The following is a 23,884-nucleotide window of genomic DNA, read 5'->3' as shown; positions in this document are numbered from 1 at the left end:
GTTTCTCCATTAGAGGGTCTAATGTTTAGACAGAAGAAAGAGCTTTCTAAAAATATGCATCATAAATTTAACATTTAAATGTACTATTTGATGTTTTTTTATTGTTACAGGTCGCGAAAGTTTTTCGATCAACAAAGAAGTTGAAGATAAAGTAACGGAACTGGAAGCGAAAATAATAGCATTAGAAAAAGGCAAAAATCGGCGAAGATACAAGAGAGATAGAAGCGGTGATAGAGGTTCTCCTATAGATGACAAATCTCTACGGCGTCTAAGGAGAAAAAGCTTAGACAGTGCAACATCTTCGGAACCGATGAAGTTATTAATGCGGCTGAGTTCTTTAGAAACAAAAGTAACCAGCGTAGATGCTTCCAACGAATCTTTAGACACTCCACACGGCAGCATGTCAGATTTAAGCAAACCAAAAGAAACAACCACAAACAATAAAAACATAGATATAGATTTTTTGTTATCTTCTGCTAAATTAAGAGTGAACGATTGCCTAAATAGCATCTATCTATTGAAAAATAACAGGAAAAGGGCATCTTCGCCCAGTTTAGATAGGTTGATTTCAATAGAGAATTCTTTGAATGAACTGCTTGATATCTTGAATAGGAGAGACTGCTCAGTCAGCACTGGAGAAATTGAAGTTATCAATACTTCTGCGGGAGCTGTTGTGAAGCAGTTACAGAATTTATTGTTGAATAAATTGACGAATTTGGCAGAGAAGAAAAGACTGTTACAAGTAAGTTATTCACAGTTAAATTTGATTCAGTCAGTGCTCATCATAAAATTTTTTTTCTTATCAATATTCTTTTTTCAAAAATGCAACAATCTCTTTCAAAAATATTATAATTTATTCACTTAACAATTCTACAAATTACAAGTCACTGTTACAATTTTGTTGTCAAGATGTTTTTTGGAATTACAAATTGCTTCATTTATTCCATACCCTACACTGGCGCCATTCTGGTAGGTGTTTGAACTATTATTTATCATATACAGCTGGACACTTTTTCAACTTTTCTCCTATAAGAGATACCATTCTTCTCTCTACCCTAGATATTACATCTGTATGTTTTTGCATGTGTTATTTGTTTTTTTTTTACAACCACATCTTTTTAATGAAACATTTTTTTAGGAAAATAATAACTGGGACAGTATTGCTCGACTACAAATTTTAGCAGAAAAAGTAGCTTACGAGAATATTTTAGTTAGTAGAATACAAGAAGCTCTCCTCTCTCCAGTTACAGGAGAAGCCATATGCGATCGACTGATCAACAAAGAAATCAGAGAAACCGCTTATTTAATAATATCTCTCGAAAACAAAATAAATGGTTCAAGCGACAAAAAAACACCATCTTGTAAAACAAGCGCCGAATATCTATCAAAAATATTAGCAAAATGTCTCGTATCTGCAGCCCATGGGTTTAAATTTTGCAAAAACTTTATAACAGCCAAAGGCTCTTCAATTAACATACTATGTGATGAAAAACGCAACCTAGATAATCTACTAACCACTTATAAAACTGATAAGTTACCACAGCTAGCCGAGTCTCTAGCTTTAGAAACCATCTGCATGTCGTCAGATCAATCATGCAGAATAGATACTGTCGCTAACGAGTTTAGTAAAACGGCAAGAGATGTCGTTAATACAGAATTGATCCGGTCGGAAATAAATCACGTTCTTTTAAGAGCAGCTCAAGTTTACCAATCAAATTTAGATGAGGATCATGCGTTCTTCTTCAGCTTTTTCGCTTCAGAAAGGGCAGCTTTAGAATTATGGTCGGATTCTGTCGGAGATTGTTTATTCGAGGAAGTTAATAAAAGCATCACAGAATTAACTGATTTGTATCAAAATAGTTTGAATAAATTACTCAAGCAGAATTGGAGGTAAGTTATTTAAACTCAACAATACAGTTAGTGACATACTTAACAGAAGTAGTGTTTTATTGGGGTCAATATTGCTAAAATTATTTTACAAATTATATATTTTTATTTTGTGACAAATTTAATCAACATGTAAATTGTGAACTTGAAATAGTAGGTCTCGGCCAAATATTTTATGAATAATTTTGGAGAGTAGAAGATAAATCAGCACTCGTTAAACAAATAGAAACCGAATACTGAACTGTTCTATTTCAAAAAATATTGGTTATATCTTTATATAAGAAAATAATTTCTTAAAAGGTCAGGTGGATCAGTGGATAAGGCACCGTACTCGAGAAATTACTCAAATTTCTAGAACCATCATATAGTTCCCTTCCTCAGTGACGCTATTAAGATTGTAACGAAACCTGAATAGAATTTTTCCTGATTTAAGAAAGTGACTAGCTTCCAATTAATGTATGAGATGCAATCCGACTCTACCCTTATATTTATACCTAACTCTAACACGATCGGATTTGTCTGTGGTAGTTAATTTCGAGCCATGAAACAGTATATGTTATAAAGTTCGATAGTGTCTTTTGAAATGTCTAGAACAGCGCAAATGTTTGTCCGAAAAACGAAAACACAATTTTGTACCAAAGTGCATCGATTTCTTTCAAGAAGATTTAATTCTCCGCAATATTTGAGGAATGTACCATGATGTAAAGACTACAAGGTGTGTTGTAGCGCACCAGCTGTGAAGCAGCCAATGAGAATTCGCTCCCCCAAAGAGATGCGCAGAACGAGTCGAAAATGAGCCCACGGGAAGAACACACCTCGTAGTCTTTACATTATGGAATGTACGCAGAACAAAAAGTGCCAACGTTATTGTAACTTTCACGGAGACTATTTCAGGAAACGGTGAAATTGATTATTCCACTGCAACTTTGTGGTGAACTGTACGTCGTTTGGGGTTTTTATTTAAAAATAGACTAAATGCCAAATTTAATGGAGTCATAGCGATTAAAAAGATTCAGAATAGAATATTCCGAAAAAACAAATACAGCTATATCGGAAAACTGAACGATAATCCCTCTAGATGACAGTTGGTACGACACCCATGATACACCCAGTAAAGGTAAAATACCAACTATTCTACATGAGGGGACAGAAGAAAGATGGATACCAGAATGTCTGTTTTTAAGAGCCTTGTACTCGTCCATCACATTCCTCCAGTCATCACGGTCTAACAGTCGGCGTCTCTACCCTCTTACACCTATGTCCCAAATATCCTCTTCGACCTCATTTAGCCATCGTTTGCGCGGTCGCCCAGGCAGTCGCCGGCCCTCGTGCTTCTGCCGGTACGCTTTGCGAGCCCTCCCGTTCGGTGCTCCTCAGGGATATGCTCCAAGTGAACTAGCCATCTTAATCTGGCCTTTTTGACTTCTGTCTCCAGGCTGGAGTCTTCATAGAGCCGGTAGGGCTCGGTGTTTGTACGACTGCGCCACACGCACTGTTCCATATATTCGGCGTAAGATCTTCCGCTCTGCACAATGCCCTCCCAATAAATAGGCATATATTTACAACTTTTGGTTCTTATCGAATTTTATTTAGGTTTTATATATAATACTATACACTGTACAAGTTTTGTTATAAACTTAGCAAATTTCTATGCAACAACATAACTTGCTTTCGTGGTAGATATCTCGATTACTAATTATTTTTCTGCTTATTCAAGTTTTCCGTCAAATTTTATTTATTATTATTTATTTTGAAGAAACTAATAAATATTTTGGATATTTTGACTTAAAATGCCTATTTAAATGTCGCGGCGACACAAACGTTGCGATCGGGTTGCCGTATTTTAATTTTTTGCACATAGCCACACTTAAGCATTTTTCTACTTCAGTTCAGAACAAATCATGGAAGATAATGTACTGTTGGCGATAATTGTCTAAAGGTATTTTCGAAAAAAAAAAGAATTCCAAAGAATTTCATTTATAAATACCCCAAAATAAAACATTTTATTCTCTTTTGACGAATTCTCGCAAACTTGCCCCTCAACAAACTGAATGAAACGTGGTGAATACGTTGTTGAAATATCAAACGCCGCATTTGGAGCGCTAACGTGACCATCGACATAAGAAACTGTGAAGATCGTTTTGGTCGCGACGTCCTTAAAAGCGTTTCCAAAATCAGTCGCAAGCATGGCCAGCTACATAACAATAAATTGAATACATCACTGCGACCTGGTCGCAGGGTTCGTATCGCCGCAACCAGGACACAAGCTTGGCCGCAGATTTGGTTTCAAAAGAAATGACGAGTATACGACCAGTGCTAAATCAAAATAAACAGTACGTGTGCTACGACTTGTCGTCCTTCGAAAAATGAGAACAGTGCACGTTCAATTCTATGTAGTCAACTGATCACTTGTTCTATTTATGTTGCATACATTAAGGTAGGAATATAATTACGGCTGTTCGAAATTATAATACTCTCTATTATTTATTTATTTCAAAATTGCATCCGGGTTTTTTCAACGGGCCTGATCTGACCGGCACAGATTGTCTTTTGCCTACCCCTACTGAACAGAATACTTCAAGCTGAATAATTTCATCAGTTCATTCATACTACTTAATTATTAAACTACTTTTTGTTTTCAAACATTCACTTTTTCAGATGTAGGATGGAATCTGTACGAAATGCACGCACATCTACAACTCTACTCCACGAATACGCAGAAATAATTGCTCACAAATCACTAATAGATGCTAGAATAGCAGTTCTCAGTGGTGAATATGTACCCGAAGACTATAATGATTCTAGAAATCGTCTTAGTTGTTGGTTCGAAAACGATAAGTACTGGTCTTTAATAGAAGACGAGTCACTTCTACAAATAAATCAAAGTCTGGAAGCCGAATTCAATTGCATGGTTGAAAAATTCAGTAGGGATTGTTATGCTCTTTTGAGCCAACCTGAACTTGAAGAAGTTTTAGGATACTTGAATGAAATGTCATCAAAAGTGAAAGATTTGCATAAATCATTAAATGTACCTGTTAACCGCGAAGATTTAGTTTTAAGAAATTGGAGCGATGTCTGTCAGATGTGCCTTAATTTGAGAAATAGTTTAGAAGATATAAGAAAAGCGTTAGAAGAAAATAATTCGTTTAGAAAGTAAGTTGATGATTCACTTTATACATTTAATTAAATCTTAAGTTGCACGTTGGTTCTAGCTGACCACACTATTTACACCAACACTCTGGCAGACAATTACACTGTCAGGCGCGCGCTTCGATAACCAAGTTATCGTCTTCAGAGACTGAAGCTAAACTAATACCTAATAACTTGACTTACCTGTTCTGTACTGAATTTTCCCATTAACAAATCTTCTCCATTGAAAAATCCAGCGGGAAAACCTCCATGGCGGGAATATTACTAAACTATAGAGTGGGCTATAAGGAATTGGCCCTTTGTCCCTATTTAAGCTTTTCTTACATTTAGGAATTTCAATGCTTTCAAATACACCCAACAATTTATTATTGGATACATTTTTTAACAATTTTACATTATTAATATTGATACTCGCTTTTTCGATATTTTAATTGAGCTATGTGCTCTTTAAACCGGACACTAACGGATCTCTTAGTCTGCCCAATATACTTTCCGTTACAATCACCACAGCTAATTTCATATATACTACTCTTTTCCGTTCTGAATGCGTCCAATGTATCCTCGGATATGGGCAAGGACTTTTAATCTGGCGCATGTACATTCATCCTTTTGGTGATATTTACCTCGAAATAACCTCTAACCTATGTGGTTTTCTACGTAAATATATTTAAAAAATGTGGTAGTCGACTTTTTACTTACAAATATCAAGAATAAATCTTCGTCAAGCTAATTATATACATTGTATTCTCTTAATTAGTTTTGAATTCAAATGACAATTTTAGATGTTCATAAATCGGTAGTGGAGGAATGTATGCTCACAACATATTCTTATCAAACCATGCGCATTTGACACGTTCAGAAAATATTCAGAATACAATAGGAATGTATCCAAATTAGCTACTGGGCACTATTGTTGGGTTTATAAACCCATCAAAAACCCACTCTGTTAAATATTCTTTCTAATCTCTTTGTATAAACAAAATTGAAAAGTATCAGAACAACTTTTTCTTGTTTTTCATTTTGAGTTTGGAAAAAGATGGTTTCACTTAGAGATTTCATAAATCTATGACGGTTAATTAATCTATTTACAATTCATATGACAATTAATTAACCGTCTTAATAATTGAGTTAATTAACCTATTTACAATTCTTCTAACGGTTAATTAACATATTTACAATTCTATTGGGCACACTAAGAGATTCGGTTTAAGAGCACATAGCTCATTAAAAATATAGACGGACCGAGTAAATATTAATAAAATTGTATTCAATAATAAATTGCTGGATGCATTTGAAAGCATTGAAATTGCTAAATGTAATAAAAGCTTGAATAGGGACAAATGGTCAATTCCTTTCAGTCCACTCTATAGCAAGTATATAGCAAAGTATAAATGTGATTCCCGCCAAAGAGGTTTAGTTTACCTTTATCTCTGAAGACGATAACTTGGTTATCGAAACGAGCGTCAGATAGTGTAATTGTGAGGGTTGGTGTCGTGGTAATGTAAACATGAATATCATCAAAGGTCCCAGAAATTCCAACTACGTTGGTTCTAACACAAATTATCCAATATGTTTAACCAATTAGCTACTATTTGTGGTTTAAAAAGGTTATTTAAAAGCCCGCTTCTGCATAGTATTATATAAAATTGAAAAAAAGCGATAAGAATAATTGCAGATATCGTGGTTGAATATCATTAACAGTAGAATATCAGCTTCTTTGATACAATTCAACAAAAAATTATTTATTCTAATATTTCATTTTTTCAAGGTACAGTAGTTTAGAAGATGAAAGACCGGTATATCTGAGAACAGAATATCTTACGCAAGTAGAAAACTTGCGAGCAGCTTATAGAAGAGCTTTGGCAACTTGTAAAGATCGACATAAAGAAGAAGATATGGAACGGTTACAACAGCTTTGCGAAAGAGTATTATCTACTATGGAGCAATGGCATTTACGAACAATTCACGAATTGCGTGATGCACATGCCCAGGAAGTTGAATTACTTAAGCAGGTAATTATTCATCAACATCTAGATTCTAGTTCTATTTGACATTGGGATGATCATTTCATATCATAGTTTCAGAGCACCATTAGAATGAAGTTAGATTGAAAATCATGTTTTTCTACAGGATATTAAACATTCAAATTCAAATCAGTACCCATAATGTTTATTGTCTGCAGTAAAAATCGGAAATGATGTATTGGAATTCTTAACAGTCAACACTTTTCAAAATATATGTTTCAAAAGTTATAACAACTTAGAAAAAGAAATTGGGATCCAAATCGACGATGATACCTGGTTATACATCTACCAGTTTGTAGATTATAGAGTAATATATACAAACGACAGAGATTATTTAGAATACTTTTTATGAAAACTAAAGGAATACTATGGAAAATGGGGACTGCAGATGAACATAGACAATACACAGTACTTGTGTATAGGAGAGGATAAAACTGATATACAACTAGAAAACGATGTGACATGTGAGAACTATATTTATCTAGGAGATATTTTTGAAAAAGAAGATACAGAAGATATAAAAATAAAAATATAGAATAAACAGATCAAGAACTATTCAGCTCGTTGCGACAGCTTCGATGCATTCCGGGCTTGCGGAAGATCTTATAGACCGTCATTAACTACCACTTCGAATGGGATGTCTGTATCCATAATATTATGCATTTGGTCATTTTTAAAAACATTTGTTAGGTTTAAAACTCATTTTAAAGCTTACTCAACGCTTATCGATGTGTATAAGTATTTACGATTGTTTACTAATTCGTTTATTGATATTTTTATACCAAGAAATATAATCTGGATTGTTTCCCCGCATAGTTTACGAAAGTTCTAGTTCGGGCGATGAAGAAGGTATTTGATCAATTGGTTACTGGTGTCTAGCTATACCATAATCCTTTTGTCTAAATCACTAAATGGAATACTGAAATAGGAAAACATCGAAAACTGAGGATCTACATTGCAATAAGGAGTGAGTCAATATATGGATCGGGAAAGTGGAGACTAAAATAATAACTAACGAAAAACGTGGAAACCACGGAAATGGGCGCCTTAAGAAGAGCAAATAGACGTCACAATAAAAGGACAAATAAACCGGAAAGAAATAATTAAAGAACACATTAAGAAGAAGCATTTGATTTGATACGATCATGTGCAGAGGATGGGGGAGGAATGATGAAGTGCTTCCAATGGGAGAACAGAATGAGAAGAAAACCAAGATTATTAAAGATGCAATGGAATCAGAAAATCAACAATAGTGATAGTTATCGATTTGAAATTCTCATTACATTTCAAACAAAGTAGATGTTTTATATTTATTTCTTGGTAATGTCTCCTATCAGTCTCTGATGAAATATACTTATCTAAAGATTCACTTGAAAAGATTAAAATATATTGAACATTTTCATTAGTTAAATGGACTTTTTTAAAATTATGTATGCAATGATACTTAATCTACTTTTTAGTAAAGTTGTTAGAAAAATTTACACCTAATAAGCGACATGAGTAGGTCAAATGAATATTTTCAGAAGTAAATCACCTACATCATAATTCATAAAACAAACAAATAAATCTTATGAAATTATCATAAAACTCATCACACATAATAATATTTAGATATAACATCAGATAAAAAATGAATGTTAAATGTGTTTCTAAAGACACACGTTCGTTTTAAATGGCTATCTAGATCTTGTAACATTCATGTCATATAAAGTATTATTACGGTTTTAAGAATGTTTTTCTTAAAATGAGGACAATTCTAGATTAGATGTCCTATGTTGCTAATTGTTAGTTCACAAGACACGATAGGTTAAGTATGTTAATTGCCTACAAGGTTTGCGGTTATTTATTTATAACTATGTGACTCACTATAGTGAATATTCTGTAATACGTTAAATCAACAGGAAGAATTGTTATTTCTTTTTATCTAATAGTGTTCAATTACAGGAAAAAGAACAAGCCTTAGCTGAAGAGACACAAGCCACTTTAGCTGCATTAGATGCTATGAGAAAAGCCCATGTAGCAGAGGTGCAGCGAGAAGTTGCTAAATTCAAACAAGATTTTGTTCGACAACAAAGAGATAGTATGTTTGATCTATCAGAACAACTTTCTGTCAAATCATTAGAAACAGCTGCTCTGGAAGAGCAGCTTGGTACTGCCACAAGACAATTGGCGCATGCTCAACAGCATATTTTAAAACTCGAACGGAACCCCCAGATCTCTACTTTGCAGGTATAAATAATGTAATTTTTTTAAGCTCAATCAAAGTACAATTTTCATTTCTAATTGGTAGTATTATGTATATCAGAAAATATCAATTTTTTTGTTCTATTTCATATTAATTATAATGACTTAGATAGTAATTACGAATTTTTGTTTCAGAACTGATGGTGTGTATCCGTAAAAACAATATACTAGTCCTAACAAGCCTCATATACCAGTGTATTTAGTACAATGTTCACCGTTGTGTACAGATCGCACGTCTTTACCCAATTTTAACCGTTGTTTTACCCCTTGAATAAGTTTATTTATTATTTTTACCTCAAATACTGCTCTTTCCCCATAACTGTACAAAATTTTTTTGCGTTAACAGTTTATTGTTTATCTGTGTTGGGTTTTACGGAATGTTTATATTGAACAAAATATATAAGTTATTCATTAAAACGTGTTTTTTTCCAGTATTGATTCATAGTAAGAAAACAAGTTGGTAAAAAATAGTTTATTGTATAAATCATAAATTCATTTTAAAAGACTAGCATATAAAATAAATAGAACCTAAAACTAAAGGATTTTGTCTGCCTAGTGAATAAACTTCAAGATCACATTTTATACTGATTTAGCTGAAGGCTCGTACGCTGACATACTGCCAATTTCCCTGAAAAAAAACCGACATAGAACAATTACTTTTTTCTACTGCTTCAATATACAGGAAAATATTTTGCAGTATATACGATTATTGAATGTAAAATCTATTAGTAAAAACCAGTATATATTTCAATAGAACGCACAGTGTCCCATTTTCTGAAAAACGCGGACAAAAACCGAAAAACATTTTGATTTTAATGAAAGTCGGTGTACAAAGGTTTTTAATGTGGCTGAATGAATCTATCGTTATTTTTTCAAAATTCAGAATGGCCGATATAAATAAACAAAATGATTGGATTGAAACAAAAAATTATTAATAAGGGTTTTTAAAGTCGCAGATTATAAATGTAATATTATTTTTTCTCCTTATTTATATTGGCGGATCCAAAATGGCAGTCAAAGCACTAGAAAATTGATTCAAACAATATATAAAGGTGAATAAGGGTTTCGAAATTTTTGATAAATAATTTAAAACTATTTTTCAAAGTAGCAGTATTTTCATTCATAATACATGTACAAAACTGGTCAACACTCATATCCGAGCTAGTGTCGAATTGATTAGAATCAGCTACATTTGCATAGGTAGGAAGTAAAAGTTTTATCGCTTCACTTGATAATATTGGACTTTTTTCGGCGAAGTTAAACGTAAACTTGATATTAGTAGGTCTAAAGATACGAGCAACCGTTTTATTACATCCTTCATAGGGTTAACTTTAGACGTTTTTCGGCAATTATGCTTTCGGTAATTTTTTATGTCCTTGTCGCGGGACTTAGCTTCCTCCAAAATTATTCCAATTGGCATTGGTGCCATTAAACAATGAGAGGACCATGAATTAGTATTTCATGAATCGACGTAGACATGTATTACCACGGATACTATAAAGTAAATGTAAGAAATGGGTATAAAATAAAGTCGAGGGGAAGACTTGTTGGTCCAGTTCACAAAAATAAAAATTTTTAAAGGGTAATTTATCAAAAAATTGTCACCCCATTCTACCATAATGGCTTAGAAATTAAGTAGATTTTAAAAATGATATATTTGTATATTATTTATAATAATTTATCTCTATCAGTTAAACAAAATACTAATATATTAGTTCCATATCTATTCACTATGATTCTATGACAAAGTTGAATTCTTTTACCTTTAATTCATCAAGATTTTGCATTCCTTTAATACCTATCGATAAACATTTCGATTTAAATAATAATAAAAAAGAAATTTAGAGATAATGCTGGTGATCTGGGAGATCATTTTCACCACATGAAATAAATCTATTATTGAAAGTATGTTCAGTTTTTCATACTTTAATGCTCTTCGTTAAAACTAATATTGGTGGACTGTAATTAACTTGCATAGTCTATATTTGTAGTTATGAATTTATGATGTAACGATGTGCAAAATTTACTGAAAGCTAGTGGCAATTGGGTGGAATATATGTTGAAAAAGTAGAAAGAATCTTACCGCAATACCAATATCCCATCCTGATCCTCCTGGATTTGCTGCACATATTCCTTCTCTTCTGAGGATTACACCACCATTTGTAGTAGCCCAAACTTGACTATGACTGACACTGACATGCTTGAATCCTGTAGTGTCTGGTGCAGAATCTACAAAAAAATATTATTTCACAGTCCTGAAAAATTGACTGAAAATCTAATAGAATTAATGAATAGTGGGTTATATGTCATAAAATAATGTACTTTACACATTGAAGTGAGAAAATAAAATTTGAGGTATTTATTTTGAAATACTTCATAAACATTAAATATTAATAAAAAAAATTACTTAAAACTGGAGGATCGGCTACTATGGTCTGCCAATGTGTCCCCTCAGGAAATGTAGATGTAATTTCTTTCCTAACGTGTATTCTACCTTCTTGGTCTACAGCCCATACACCAAGTGAACTCACTGATATCTGCTTTAGTTGACTTCCTTGTGGAGCTTCGACACATACCCATTTATCTCCTTCGAGCTTCTCTTCAGTTATGCCTAATCGATAATAAGCACAGCCTTTCCTTCCCACAGCCCAGACACGTTTAAATGGACCACAACTAATACTGGTTAAAGGTTGATCTGTATTTACATGTTCCCATATGTGACCCTAAAAACATTTTTTTTTATTGATTTATATTGACAACTATTTATAAAATTCATCAACTTTATAAGTAGTTGTTTTAATATATATATATATATATATATATATATATATATATATATATATATATATATATATATATATAAATATAATAGATTAAAAAATTTGTTGAACGTCTCGCCCTGCCCCGCCAATGGTCATGATATTTTGTTGTCCAAGTAATAAATTATTATATTATTATAGTAGGTATTATTATTTATTTAGTTGGTTTGGATTTTTTCATAAGAAGATGAAATCATCCTTCTTTTTAATCAGAATTTGTTTTATCTAATTTCAAGAAAATTTATAATTAGTATATTATATAGTCTCTGAAGACGATAACGGTGTGTTCAGTATGAATATCACCAACAGTTCCAGAAATTCCAAATTAGAAGTAAGTTATTATTGGTGAATAATTTCTATTTGATTCAAAAACTGCAGTTTAATGTGCTATGACAATATAATTATCTTCTATTATTAAAATTAACATAATTTTGTTCTTGATGATGTGGAATAAGGATTTTCGTTCATAGAACAAATTAACTGTTTCAAACTTACTGCGGGATTTGATTTAGAAACTCCTACTCGTACTACAGCTTGTCCTCCAGTTGCAAGAGCCCAAACAGCTACAGTTGAATCTACAAAATCACTAACTGGCTCCAAAGAGACATCCAATATTTTAGTGTGTCCTATTTCTTGCCAGGGACCTGTTGTTGCTATTGCACATCTTCTGTACCATCTATTTAAACAAAAATCATTTGTATTTTCTAGTCCAAAATTAGACACGTAAGATGTTTTTTATATAAAAAAAAATTGTTGTAACATGTATGGTACTATATTTACTTAAAAAAACTGACCTGCGACGTCTTACATAATCTGTGAACTGCTTATTGGCATGATACGTAGATGGAAAATCCATGGCATACTGCCAACCTTCTTTATCTACACCTCCAGGTACGTGAAAATCTGTCATCCAATCAGATACCCATTGCCAGTGTACAGAGAGGAGCTTTACTTGATCTCTAGTGCGCTTCTTTCTGCCTGTAGCATCACTCCACATGTACCTATCTGTTGGTAAGCCTAAAAGAAATACTCATTTCAATTGAACACAACTAACACTGCACTTCTTTTTTACCTCTAAATATTGAGGGTTAACAAACTCATGGGATTTCTACTTATAATAATAATGTTTATTTACGAGAAAAATTACAAATTATTACAATGTACAATATTCAATATCAATATTCATTCATTTTTCTTTCACAATAATTTGAAGTATAGAGAAGGTTGAAAAGGGAAGAAAACATTGTTAGCTCATTTACATTTAGGAATATTTTAACCGTGACATAACTTTTCAATACTCAATAATACAAAATCTAATCCCATAAAAACTAAATGTTGCTCATGGGATTATCTTCTGTTCATTAAGTATCTATCTAAAATGTATTAGGCGAAGTCATTTATCAATATACTTTTTCTGTTAAATGCGCATTAGACCTGATACACCCAACAGAAGATTTATGAGTAGTCCTGTTTTTTTGTATAAATTTTTAAAAGTTTCACTAAATTTTTAAAAACGATTTTTACCTGCAGAAGTATAGCCTGTTAATGGATTCCATCGTTGATTTTCATACACCCTGTAGTCTTGCGAATCAGTCATTGGATAAACATTGTGGCTATCTAAAGTTCCAAACACCCCTCCTCCCCATCCTCCAGTATACGCCCAAGCCGTATAATCATAACCTATTCCCCAGGTAACCCCTACAGAGCAAGTCTCAACTTTTTTCAAATGCCCTCCTAGCTGCCTCCAATACACATCCAACATATCCATTATTAAAACGGGACTCTTTATAACTAGTTTAAATGGTTGCATTTTACCCCAGTAACTTAATATAGAAACACTTTGAGGAGGCAACCTGTGTCTAAATGAGGTGAATTCTTTATCATTAACAAATATAACAAAAGCATCTTCCGTAGTTTCTATTCTAAGATTAAATTCTTGTCCTTTTGAAAACGGGTTATCCCCTTCTTTTTCTTCAAAGCCCCATTTACCATCAATCATAGCATTTCTCACCACTTCATTTGAATCAAATCGGGGGTTAATATGTAAACAGACGTTATCAATTTCAGTATGTGCCTTATGTCTTAATTTGTAGGTTATGGGAGCTTCTAAATTTATAGCTATTCGTTCTGCATCATCTCCAACACAACCGTTAAGAGTAATAATAGTACCTGGTATACAACCTACGTGCAAAGCTACTTTGAAAGGTGATTCTTTACGACTCAAATCAAATTTCTGAACATAGAATTCGTCTTCTCGAAGTTGGTTAGATTCTAATTGGGTCGGATCCCATACAAATATGTCGCCTAGGTGTGTAACTGCCCATACACTTTCGTCACTTGGCTTTCCTACAAGAAAAAGGCTTCAATGCACATGATTCTAATATAAGCAACGTTATATTTTATTTCGAATTATTACAATTTTCCAAATGCTGATATTTCATTTTTTGCCATTCAATCCATAATAAAATGAGAACAGCACATTTATATTTACTCCCATATTCATTTTTAAAACTATATAAATAATTTTTTCGATAATTTCAATTTTTTTATCTCTACTGTCTAGTTCATAAATAAAATGTTCATAAATAATGTAATAAACAATAAACAATGTAAAAGTTCAAGCTCCTAAATCGAATTATTTCATTGTTATAATAAAACAAGCATACTAACGAAGAAAGGTAAATTTTACTACTACCCTACAAACGTATTGTCAATTGAGCTAATTGGTCGTCAAGGAGGCTTATAGAACCGTAAAAAAGGGTGTACTACATTGTATTCCATAGTGAAACTGATGCATTTGACCATATTGTTCCAATTTTACTGGTTCCACATAAAAGACTAAGTTGAGAATGTTTACTAATTTATTCGACGTACAAAATCTATTTGTGTATGAATGTATCGGAAGTAGTAATAACCAAATAAATAATATGTATTAATATTTAAACTTACGCGAAATATTTGAATACCATTATTTCTATACAATACTTTATTTAACAATCACCCCAAAAATAGAAAACATTATTGAATACCGCAACTATCAATCTCATAAAACACATCGAAAGTTTCCAAGTTTTTAATTTTATTAAAAAAAGTATTCAAAATGAACAAATAATAACACAGCTACTAAAAATTAATTAATTAATGAAGAGATTAAAAACATACCAGTAACATTATGAATTTTTCCACAACTAGTAGCAAACAGAGCTTGCCATTCTTCTAGTAAGGCATCACTGGTAAATTGTAATTTAATCATTCTTGTAGAATGCCTTGGGATGTGTATTGCTAAGCGGGGATTCCCAGGTTCACTCCGTAGTTGAACACATGTTATGTCACCAAGACTGAAAGAGTGCTTGAAAAAATGTTAAATTGCGTTAAAGTTCTAATAATAAAACAATTAACACATATTATGTTCCTAATAATTTAGCAGAACTAACCCGATTGAAAAAATGGTATTTAAAAGTTCAATCTACTTATTGTAAGAAACGGTTTCTGTATTGAATAAATTGATATTTTGTTAAGGATACGTTTTTTTTTTGAGTGAACAGGGTGTTGAATCAATTCATAGTGCCAATTAACATGTTTTGGTTTGAAACAAAACAAATTTTGTATCTGTAATATTGTTTTTTCGAAACAAACTTACATATATAAAATTATTATTTGGAGTAAACTCTTTTGAAAGCTCATAATTATTAAATGTAAATCTAATAAATATAAATATTTTGAGGTAATTATTGTTTTTACGGCTTACTATAAGCGTATATAAAATAATCAAAGTAGTATTCTATGAAAATTATTTATTTCTTAGACATTTTGATATGTTTATGCTTCTAAATGTTTTTGATTTTAGGTCTCTTGTAATTTAAAATTATAAAAGAAACTAATTTGAAATCAGAAGAGACCTGAAATCAAGAACATTTAGAAGCATATAAATTATTTATTTCTCTTAATATTTAACAATTTGTAATACATGTAAAAGTATAATACCTTTAAAGAAAAGGATTTTTATACTCAATATTTCCATATCAAGTAAAATTTTTAGATGTTATTTCAAACTGACATAAAAAGGTCTAGGAAGTGAAAAAGTTAAAGAAAGTTTACTTCTTCAGTTTCAATTTTAACTCCATATAGTTCCACAACTTGTGTGCATTATTCAATAAAAAAAATAAAGGTGAGCAGTTCTATTAGAGGTATTCGAGTAGGTTTGAAAAGTGCTTCCAGGCTTTGCGATCATCAGTTAATCATATGATGACATAGGATATGGAGGAGATCTAATCAGTACTATAGACAAAATTCGAAGAGTCTTTTATCCAATATTGTGACCCCAACTATTGTCCTGATTTATACCAATATATACATCAATAATTTCTTAAAGAACTATAAGCTATCGAAAAATTCTAATGGTAAAACTAATATACCGGGGCGAGTTAAAAGAAAAATTAATTTTAATACCATATTCTACCATTCATTACGTAACACAAGTGAAGGATGTTATAGATCATACAATAAAACAAAAGATAGTTAAGTTAGTTTTTCATTTCATCAATTAAAAAAAAAGGATAGACGAATTCTTCAAGTTAATAGAATCAACAATTATTCTGAGCTATCCAATTTCTAGTAAGTTAGATATGGAGGTTAGATCACATCTAATATTTAATCAAAAATTTTGTTCCATTAACTAACCAATCAAAGAAACTTTTAGTTAGTAATTTGTAAGCAATAAATAGAAAACTATATTAAGAGATATTAAACAAGCTTCATATACCAATAAATAAACAAAATAATATACATACCATTGTAGTTGCTCCATCTGGATTTAATATTGTCAAAGTACCGTTATTTTCGATCCATTCTAATTGTAAAATACAATCCATGAAAGTACCTCCATGTATACTAACTCTAGCTTCTCCTGAATGCATCCAAGATGTAGTATTTACTGCCAACTCATAATCAGCGAATTTTTCATTATTTGGTGAGCGCATTTTTAAATCTTGTAAAATTTTTATTCTCCACGGTTCATTAAAATCTGCATTAGCATTGCGCGAATCTGAATCACCAAACCAATTTGGAAGTTGTGATACATCAAGTGTGCAAGCACCAGATTCTACCTTCAAATGATAATTGAGTTAATTAAATATATTATAATTATAATTAAAAACTGTAAAGTTCAATTTTGTAGATATCCTTGAATAAAAATAGATAATGGTTGTGGAATGGAATGATTCAAATTTTTATTTATTGTCTTGATATAATGTCATTTTGATCATCTAACTGAATATCGATTCATGAATGGAAGAGGCACAATGTTCCAGAAAGATTTTAAATAATTTTGAATTCATCTGAACTAATGGAAAAACAAAATTTAACGCGACTAGTAGATAAGTTGCCAAATAAAAAGATATTAAAAAAATTGACACAACTTTGGGCTTTTGTGTTTATTAAACAACTATTTTATAGAAATATTATTTTGATTTTTGGTATTAACGAATATTTTACACGTGAAGATTTACAGCATTTTTCCAGGGTATGATACAGATATGTGGATGATATTTTCCCCACATTCAATATGGAATGAAAAATAATGGACAGTTAGCATTTTTAGATTCTTTAGTAATTCAGAATAGTAATAGGCTAGACTTTGATGTATTTAGAAAAAAACACTTAACATTGAGAGACACAATAAGGAAAGGACCTTTATTGAGGATGTAGCTGTACTTAACAGTTATGATAAAAGAATTGTAAATAGGTAAAAAAAATATTATTTTACTCACATTCTGTCTGAAATCATTAGTATTGAAACTCATTTTTGTTTACAAGTTTGTTTAAATATTAATGTCATTAAATATTGTGAAGGACAGCAAGTTGTTTGAATATATGAAACAATTACTTACAATTTTAATTGAATAATTCATTAATTATGATGAGAAAACAAGTTCTGAGATATGTTTTACATTTTATTGCCATCTATTGATAAATAGTTGACTAACAATTTAAATACACAGATGCCTACATTATTTAATACTCACACAAGACCAAGGGGCTTCATACTCTCCCCATCCCAATTCTTCGTCATCGGCAAAAATACAAGAATCTCTACTTGATTCGCTCCAAATACTTTCATCAGTTTCAGGATGTACTTCCATACCTACAATGGATCCTACAGAATGTACGGGACTCCATGCTTTTGGATTTTTTGGTTGTATTTCATACTTGGTATTTAAATCACCTACTGGTAGGGATGTTGGAACTGTTGGTGCTGAATGGGCGTGATTATCCCATTCTGTTATAGCTGATTGTTCAATCATACTGCTCGGTCGAGATTGCTAGAATATGAGTGAATGTTATTAGTAATGTAACTGTTTAATAAACATTTTCTTGATAATTTTGCAAAATAAATCCAAGCTAAAAAATATTTTCACAATTTGTAAAAAAATATATGAAGCTTAGCAGAAATACAAGTGTTTCATAGTACATTCAATTTGTTTTAAAAAACTCACCAAGTTATTGTAGCTTCTATGAAATTTGTCCCTATTAATACTAGCATTACTACTTGCTCTGCTAACTTGTAGTGGCGCTCTTAACGCATGCCATCGTTTTCCTGTTAAATCTTCTGGACACACACCGGTTCTATGATAAACTAAACGGTCGTCAGCACCAACTCCGAAAACTTGATCATTTGCAGCTACTGAAACTTGACTAATTCTACCGACCATCTCTATCCATCCATTTCCAGTGGATAATTCTTCACTTAAGCTAGCGCCTTCTCCTTTTACTCCTTTCCTGTTAATTAAAGTAAATAATTACACACAATTATACCTATTAGGCAATTGAGAACGACCGTCATATCTCAGGAACACATCATATTACAGCTTCAGGGGAAAAAATTATAACAAAAGTGGCCCTGAGTAACATGTGGAAATTTGAAAAAGTCGGACACCGTTTATTTTGGCCGGACAAGCAATCAAAAAGCCTACATATGTCTAGATAAGAGTAAGAAGAAGATAAAGAGACGGGGTGTCTCAAGATGCTGCAAAGATTAGTGCAGCAAACTGGATGGTACTTGCAAGAGACCAGAACGAATGGCATTAGAGGCTATAGAGAAAGTGAGGCTCCCCTGTAAGGCTGTAGCGCTAGAGATGATGATCTGATGATCTATGTATGATAGTCAAATGTTTTGAGTTTCTCCTTTGTGCAATAGTATGGAGAAAAAATGTGAAGGGTACATTCTTTAAGGGGAAAATACTCACTCCTTATAAGAATAGAGGTAACTAACAAGAAGACAACTAAATTATGATTTTAGGTTCGATACATCATTGTTTTGAAGTTCTTAAATAAAAATTCCAACTTATTCCAAAATGAATCCTTTAGATTTATATTTTTTCGAAGATTTAATTTTTTGTTCTACTTTATACAAATAAAATGAGAGCAACATGTTATGGAAGATTTCCACTTAATTTTGTGATAAATAATAAAGTATAAACTGCTATATACGATCACAAGATTAGAGGGTATCAAGGTTGTACTTAATTTGAAGGTCTCGGTTGTAAACAAACAATATTTAACAAGTAGTACAAGGTCATTATTGTTAAACCCAAAATAACATTCGATACTCATTGTTACTTTTGAAAAGTCCTAGAATATGAGAATACGTAAAAATATTGATATTAATTAAAATATAGTTGTCTCTTGTAATTTTGATTTTCAAATAAATGAATACACCTTGCACATACATAAGACATTACTAACTTGGTAAAAGTGTCATATTTGTGATTTGACTAGAAGCAGGCAAAATGATTATGAGTTTAAAATTTCATTCAACAAAAAGAAATGATGTGAAAGTTCTTAAATGTCTCAATTAAAAGAATATTTCCTCAATCAATTTTATGACTAACCCTCAACATAATGATGAATTTACCTGAACCATATCTGTTTATCATGAGTAACAGCCCAAACTGCGCATGTTCCAACGGAAATTTGAGTTATTCTTAAATTTTCTCCGGGACTATTTACTGTCACCCAGGCATCACCTTGTAAATTGTCACGACACACTCCGATTCTAACTAGAGCTGTTCCATTTAATGTCGATGCCCAAACTAATCCTGTGGGTCCTACGCTAATTTGACATGCTTCGGAACCAGAAGGAGTTTGGACGTGAATCCAACGCGCGCCTTCTGGTGATCTTGTACTTACACCAGACCTGAATAATACCTAAAAAGTGTGATTTTCTAATGTTACATCAACCAAATGGTGAATACTGACCAACAAAAGAGTTGATTAATATAGTTAGGAGCGACACCAGTTTTCACCATGTTTATAATGTATGCCTTTTTGTATGAAAATCAGTTTTAAAAGTAGGTTGAAACGTTAAATTTCTACCTGTTATTATGAACTGATTTTCCTGGAAAGGAGACCTTAAATTAAAAATCCCCATAAGATCCAGTTCAATCCTTATGGAAATTGGGTTCCATCCAATTTTTCTGTAACTTGGAACAATGCTAGATTTTAGCAAGCTGATTAAAGGTCTCCATAGATTCAATACCCCAAACCCAATCAAAACTATTCCTGAAGTGTACAAAGGTAGCCGGGGAGGAAGGGTTGGAAGTTCCATAAGCATTTATCGATTGCCCAAGCATTCACACATTTTCTATGTCATTATCCAGGGTACCTACACTTCAGGAGTAGTTTTGACAATCCTTGGGGCTTAGCTTCTCTTGATATTCCCACGGAGACTTTTAATCAGCTTGCTTCAAACTATCATTGTGCCAAGTTTCAAAAAATGGTGAAATGGTGAAAATCCAATTTCTATGAGGACAGAGCAGGGTATTTTATTTTGCACCAGAGATACTTCTACATAGTTATTGTGGTATAGACTGTTTCTCTTTTATGAGCCGTCTCTCACTTAATAATATAATATTTTTTGTTGGTTGTCAACATCAACATCAACTTACTCTATTATGAGATGTCACTGACCACACCAGCATAGTTCCCGGATCAGCCCCAGAAACATTTTGTCCTCCAACAGAAACATCAATAAAAGGTTCCTAAAACATAACTATATAATCAACATAAAAAATTCAAAGTGAATAAAATACATAATGATATAATACTGCAAGCAATATGCCATCAAGATTGACAAAAATAATATCTATGTCAAATAACTTACACTGGTAGCATCTTTGTGTAGAGGTGCAATAGCACACCAAGTATTCATCGCACTATATCTCCTAGATCTAGTCCACAGTCTTCTCCTAACACAGCTCTTCCATTGTTTTTTGGGATAAAAAGTTGCTGGAAAGTCTACAGCATATGTCCACCCATCATGATCTAAAGGCTGACCATTTAGAATCAGTTCTTTTTGCCAATCTCCTTCCCATTGCCACGCCATTGATGGTAGTCGTATTTTATCAATAGCTCTATCTTCGGTACCATCTAAGTTAGAAAAATGGCAACGGTCTGTTGGTAATAAGCGTGAGGAAAAGCCTTCAATAGGCAACCATCTCTGGAACAAATTATATATCAAATTGTTTGCATATATTTAACATTAACTTAAACTTAAACATCTACGGATATGTAATTATAATTTAAATAAATCAAAAATCATTACTAAGAATTTTGATTTAATAAAGATAATAAATATTGAGACACATGTACATTAAACTAATTTTAATACATAATATTTTGAATTAAAAATTCGTTACTGCATTGCAGATTTTGATTTAAATTATTATTATGATTATTATAATATTCCTTACCTCGTTTTCATACGATTCTTCAACTACTCGAATTGGAACATCTAAACCATAAACATAAACATATATTTGATGATCTCCTCCTAAAGCCCATAAAAAATGTGGTACAGAGGATAATTTCTTGAATTCTTGGCCGGCATAAGGTAATTCTCGCCAAAACGATCCTGTGGTAGACAGGGTGTGAACTCTACCCTCATTATTAATGCCAAAAAGTAAGGAACTTGGCATGATTATATTGATCTATTGAAACATAATACGTTTATAATATTCACTAAAACATCCAAATGTATATCTAACGAAATGTTTACTTTGGTACTTCCTGTATTACTTTTTTATATCATATTCGTACTAACTTGCACCCTCGTAAAATTTAATTACTTTTTACACATACATAAACGTCAACAATCCGCGCAGCCGATTACTTCAAAGGCGGTTACCCAAAAACAAAGAGAAGGGGAATAGATAATGTTAGTGACATTTAACACATGTCAGTATCAGCTGTTTTTGAAAAGAAGATATGTGTTGAACTCTAAACCTTTTTTCTCAAGCAGCTATGCCAGTATAACATTCCCACAAATGTTATTGTCGGCATATGGCACATATTGAAAGTAATTATTTTAACAAATTACAGTAGTAGAGAAATTTAGGTCAACTTCCTTGATTGTAGCGTTATTCATAGATAACCTTTATATGCGCGTTATTCAATACGAATCCAGCACATGAATCAGTAATTAGAAGGCTTCAACTTGATTTGTTCATCATATATATTCACTATTTTCATAGTTTTTTACCATATAATAGGAAATACGTTTAAGGAATTGGACAGGACCGTATCAACAAGTGGCGATTAGTTCTCGTTAACAACTGCCTTCATTATATTCTGATATCCTCTTTAATTGTGTATACGTGTTAGCATTCCTATGAAAATTAATTCTCTAGCAAATGAGAAATATTTTATTGCGCTAGATACATATGAAATAATCCAAATTCTGATATTTACATTCAGGGGTGGATGGGACATGTGGAAAACGGGAAAATTACATCCATCTCCACAGAGACTGCTTTTAGAGCAGACTACTCAGATGTAGTAGCTACACTTTTAACTACATTAATAATCCTTGTATAGTTTATGAATATTTAGAATAATCGTATTATTACAGTGGTAATAATAGATGTAAAATTGAACGGAGAGTTTGAATTATAACAGCACCAATTAAATATATAACTACAATATAAATGAAATAACTGTTTAACGCCCCTCTTAGATCTCGAACGGAATAGATTAGATATCATCCTCAACGAAACAACTTATTGCTGGATCTTATCTGCATCTAATAATCCCTTCCAGTTGACTCTTTGCGGACAGTTGTTTATCAATTTTCTATTTCAATTTCCTATATCTTCTCTAAAGCAGAACCAACCATATTAACTTCGGTCTACCGGCTTTTCTTTTTCCGAAGTACTTTTGAAACTGACATCTTCAGCCTCGTGAATCTTGATTGAGGGTTGCCTTGCAAGTTTTTACAGTCGAATATAGACATAGAGATATTACAGATAGAGTAGGCATGCTATAGGCGCCCATACAAGTGGGAGTGTCTGGCCGATAGAAAGCGAGGGAGAATAATTTATGTATTGCTGTCTCTGTCTAATGGCGCATGCGCGTTGATTAGATTTCGTGTACGCACTTTACCGTTGCCCGTTGAATCAGAGACACGCATGCGCAGTACGCAACAAAAGAAAGAGATAGAAATACATAAATGATTCTCTTTCTCTTTTCATTCGCGAGACGCTCTCACTTGTAGGCATGCCTACTCTATGGTAATATCTCTATGAATATAGATCGCGATATTGAGTTGTGGTACCACTGTATTTGGGAACATTTATGGCAATGACAATTTAAAAACTGATGATTCTGATAGCGAGCGCTTAAAAGAAATAAGTTTGTGCAAAAATGGAAATCACTCGAGAAGACTTACGCTGGATGTTTCTTAATGATTTTAAAAAGATCGTACTC

At 32.3% G+C, this 23,884-nt stretch overlaps 2 protein-coding genes across 4 annotated transcripts in view; one reads left to right on the top strand and one right to left on the bottom strand.

The window, feature by feature from the left end:
* LOC130890807 (protein outspread) overlaps positions 1-9,722 on the top strand; it is a 144,303-nt gene extending 134,581 nt beyond the window's left edge. Inside the window, exons 9-14 of the mRNA XM_057795135.1 lie at positions 111-742; positions 1,139-1,890; positions 4,546-5,040; positions 6,806-7,049; positions 9,006-9,290; positions 9,441-9,722. Of these exons, the coding sequence (XP_057651118.1) occupies positions 111-742; positions 1,139-1,890; positions 4,546-5,040; positions 6,806-7,049; positions 9,006-9,290; positions 9,441-9,446 (2,414 nt within the window). The 3' untranslated portion in view covers positions 9,447-9,722. The remainder of the gene's footprint in view (positions 1-110; positions 743-1,138; positions 1,891-4,545; positions 5,041-6,805; positions 7,050-9,005; positions 9,291-9,440) is intronic.
* Positions 9,723-9,762: 40 nt separating this feature from the next.
* LOC130890805 (tectonin beta-propeller repeat-containing protein) lies at positions 9,763-22,505 on the bottom strand. 3 transcript variants are annotated; one of them, XM_057795134.1, is made up of 15 exons: positions 22,199-22,505; positions 21,874-22,141; positions 21,285-21,620; positions 21,070-21,162; positions 20,037-20,329; positions 18,619-18,901; positions 18,148-18,444; positions 16,915-17,229; positions 15,287-15,473; positions 13,649-14,470; positions 12,919-13,141; positions 12,620-12,800; positions 11,713-12,028; positions 11,389-11,534; positions 9,763-9,933 (listed from the first exon to the last, which is right to left on the bottom strand). In XM_057795134.1, the coding sequence occupies exons 2-15, from the start codon at positions 22,096-22,098 to the stop codon at positions 9,895-9,897; spliced, it is 3,756 nt and encodes a 1,251-aa protein (XP_057651117.1). In that variant the 5' UTR covers positions 22,099-22,141; positions 22,199-22,505; the 3' UTR covers positions 9,763-9,894. The 3 variants fall into 3 exon arrangements, with proteins under 3 accessions (XP_057651117.1, XP_057651116.1, XP_057651115.1); XM_057795133.1 differs by having other exon boundaries at positions 21,874-22,505; XM_057795132.1 differs by having other exon boundaries at positions 9,763-11,534; positions 22,199-22,328.
* Between the last annotated feature and the right edge of the window lie 1,379 nt (positions 22,506-23,884).

This window comes from Diorhabda carinulata, chromosome 2 (assembly GCF_026250575.1).
Source record: "Diorhabda carinulata isolate Delta chromosome 2, icDioCari1.1, whole genome shotgun sequence".
Lineage (NCBI taxonomy): Eukaryota > Metazoa > Arthropoda > Insecta > Coleoptera > Chrysomelidae > Diorhabda > Diorhabda carinulata.
The sequence above is the reverse complement of the archived record's forward strand: the minus strand, read 5'-3'. Positions and strand labels throughout refer to the sequence as shown.

Coding starts and splice junctions, on each gene's coding strand:
- LOC130890805 (XM_057795132.1), bottom strand. CDS start 22,098: ATGCCAAGTTCCTTACTTTTTGGCATTAATAATGAGGGTAGAGTTCAC. Junction 20,330..21,069: donor CAGTGACATCTCATAATAGA/GTAAGTTGATGT, acceptor CACACTTTTTAG/GTATTATTCAGGTCTGGTGT. Junction 12,801..12,918: donor GATTATGTAAGACGTCGCAG/GTCAGTTTTTTT, acceptor TTGTTTAAATAG/ATGGTACAGAAGATGTGCAA.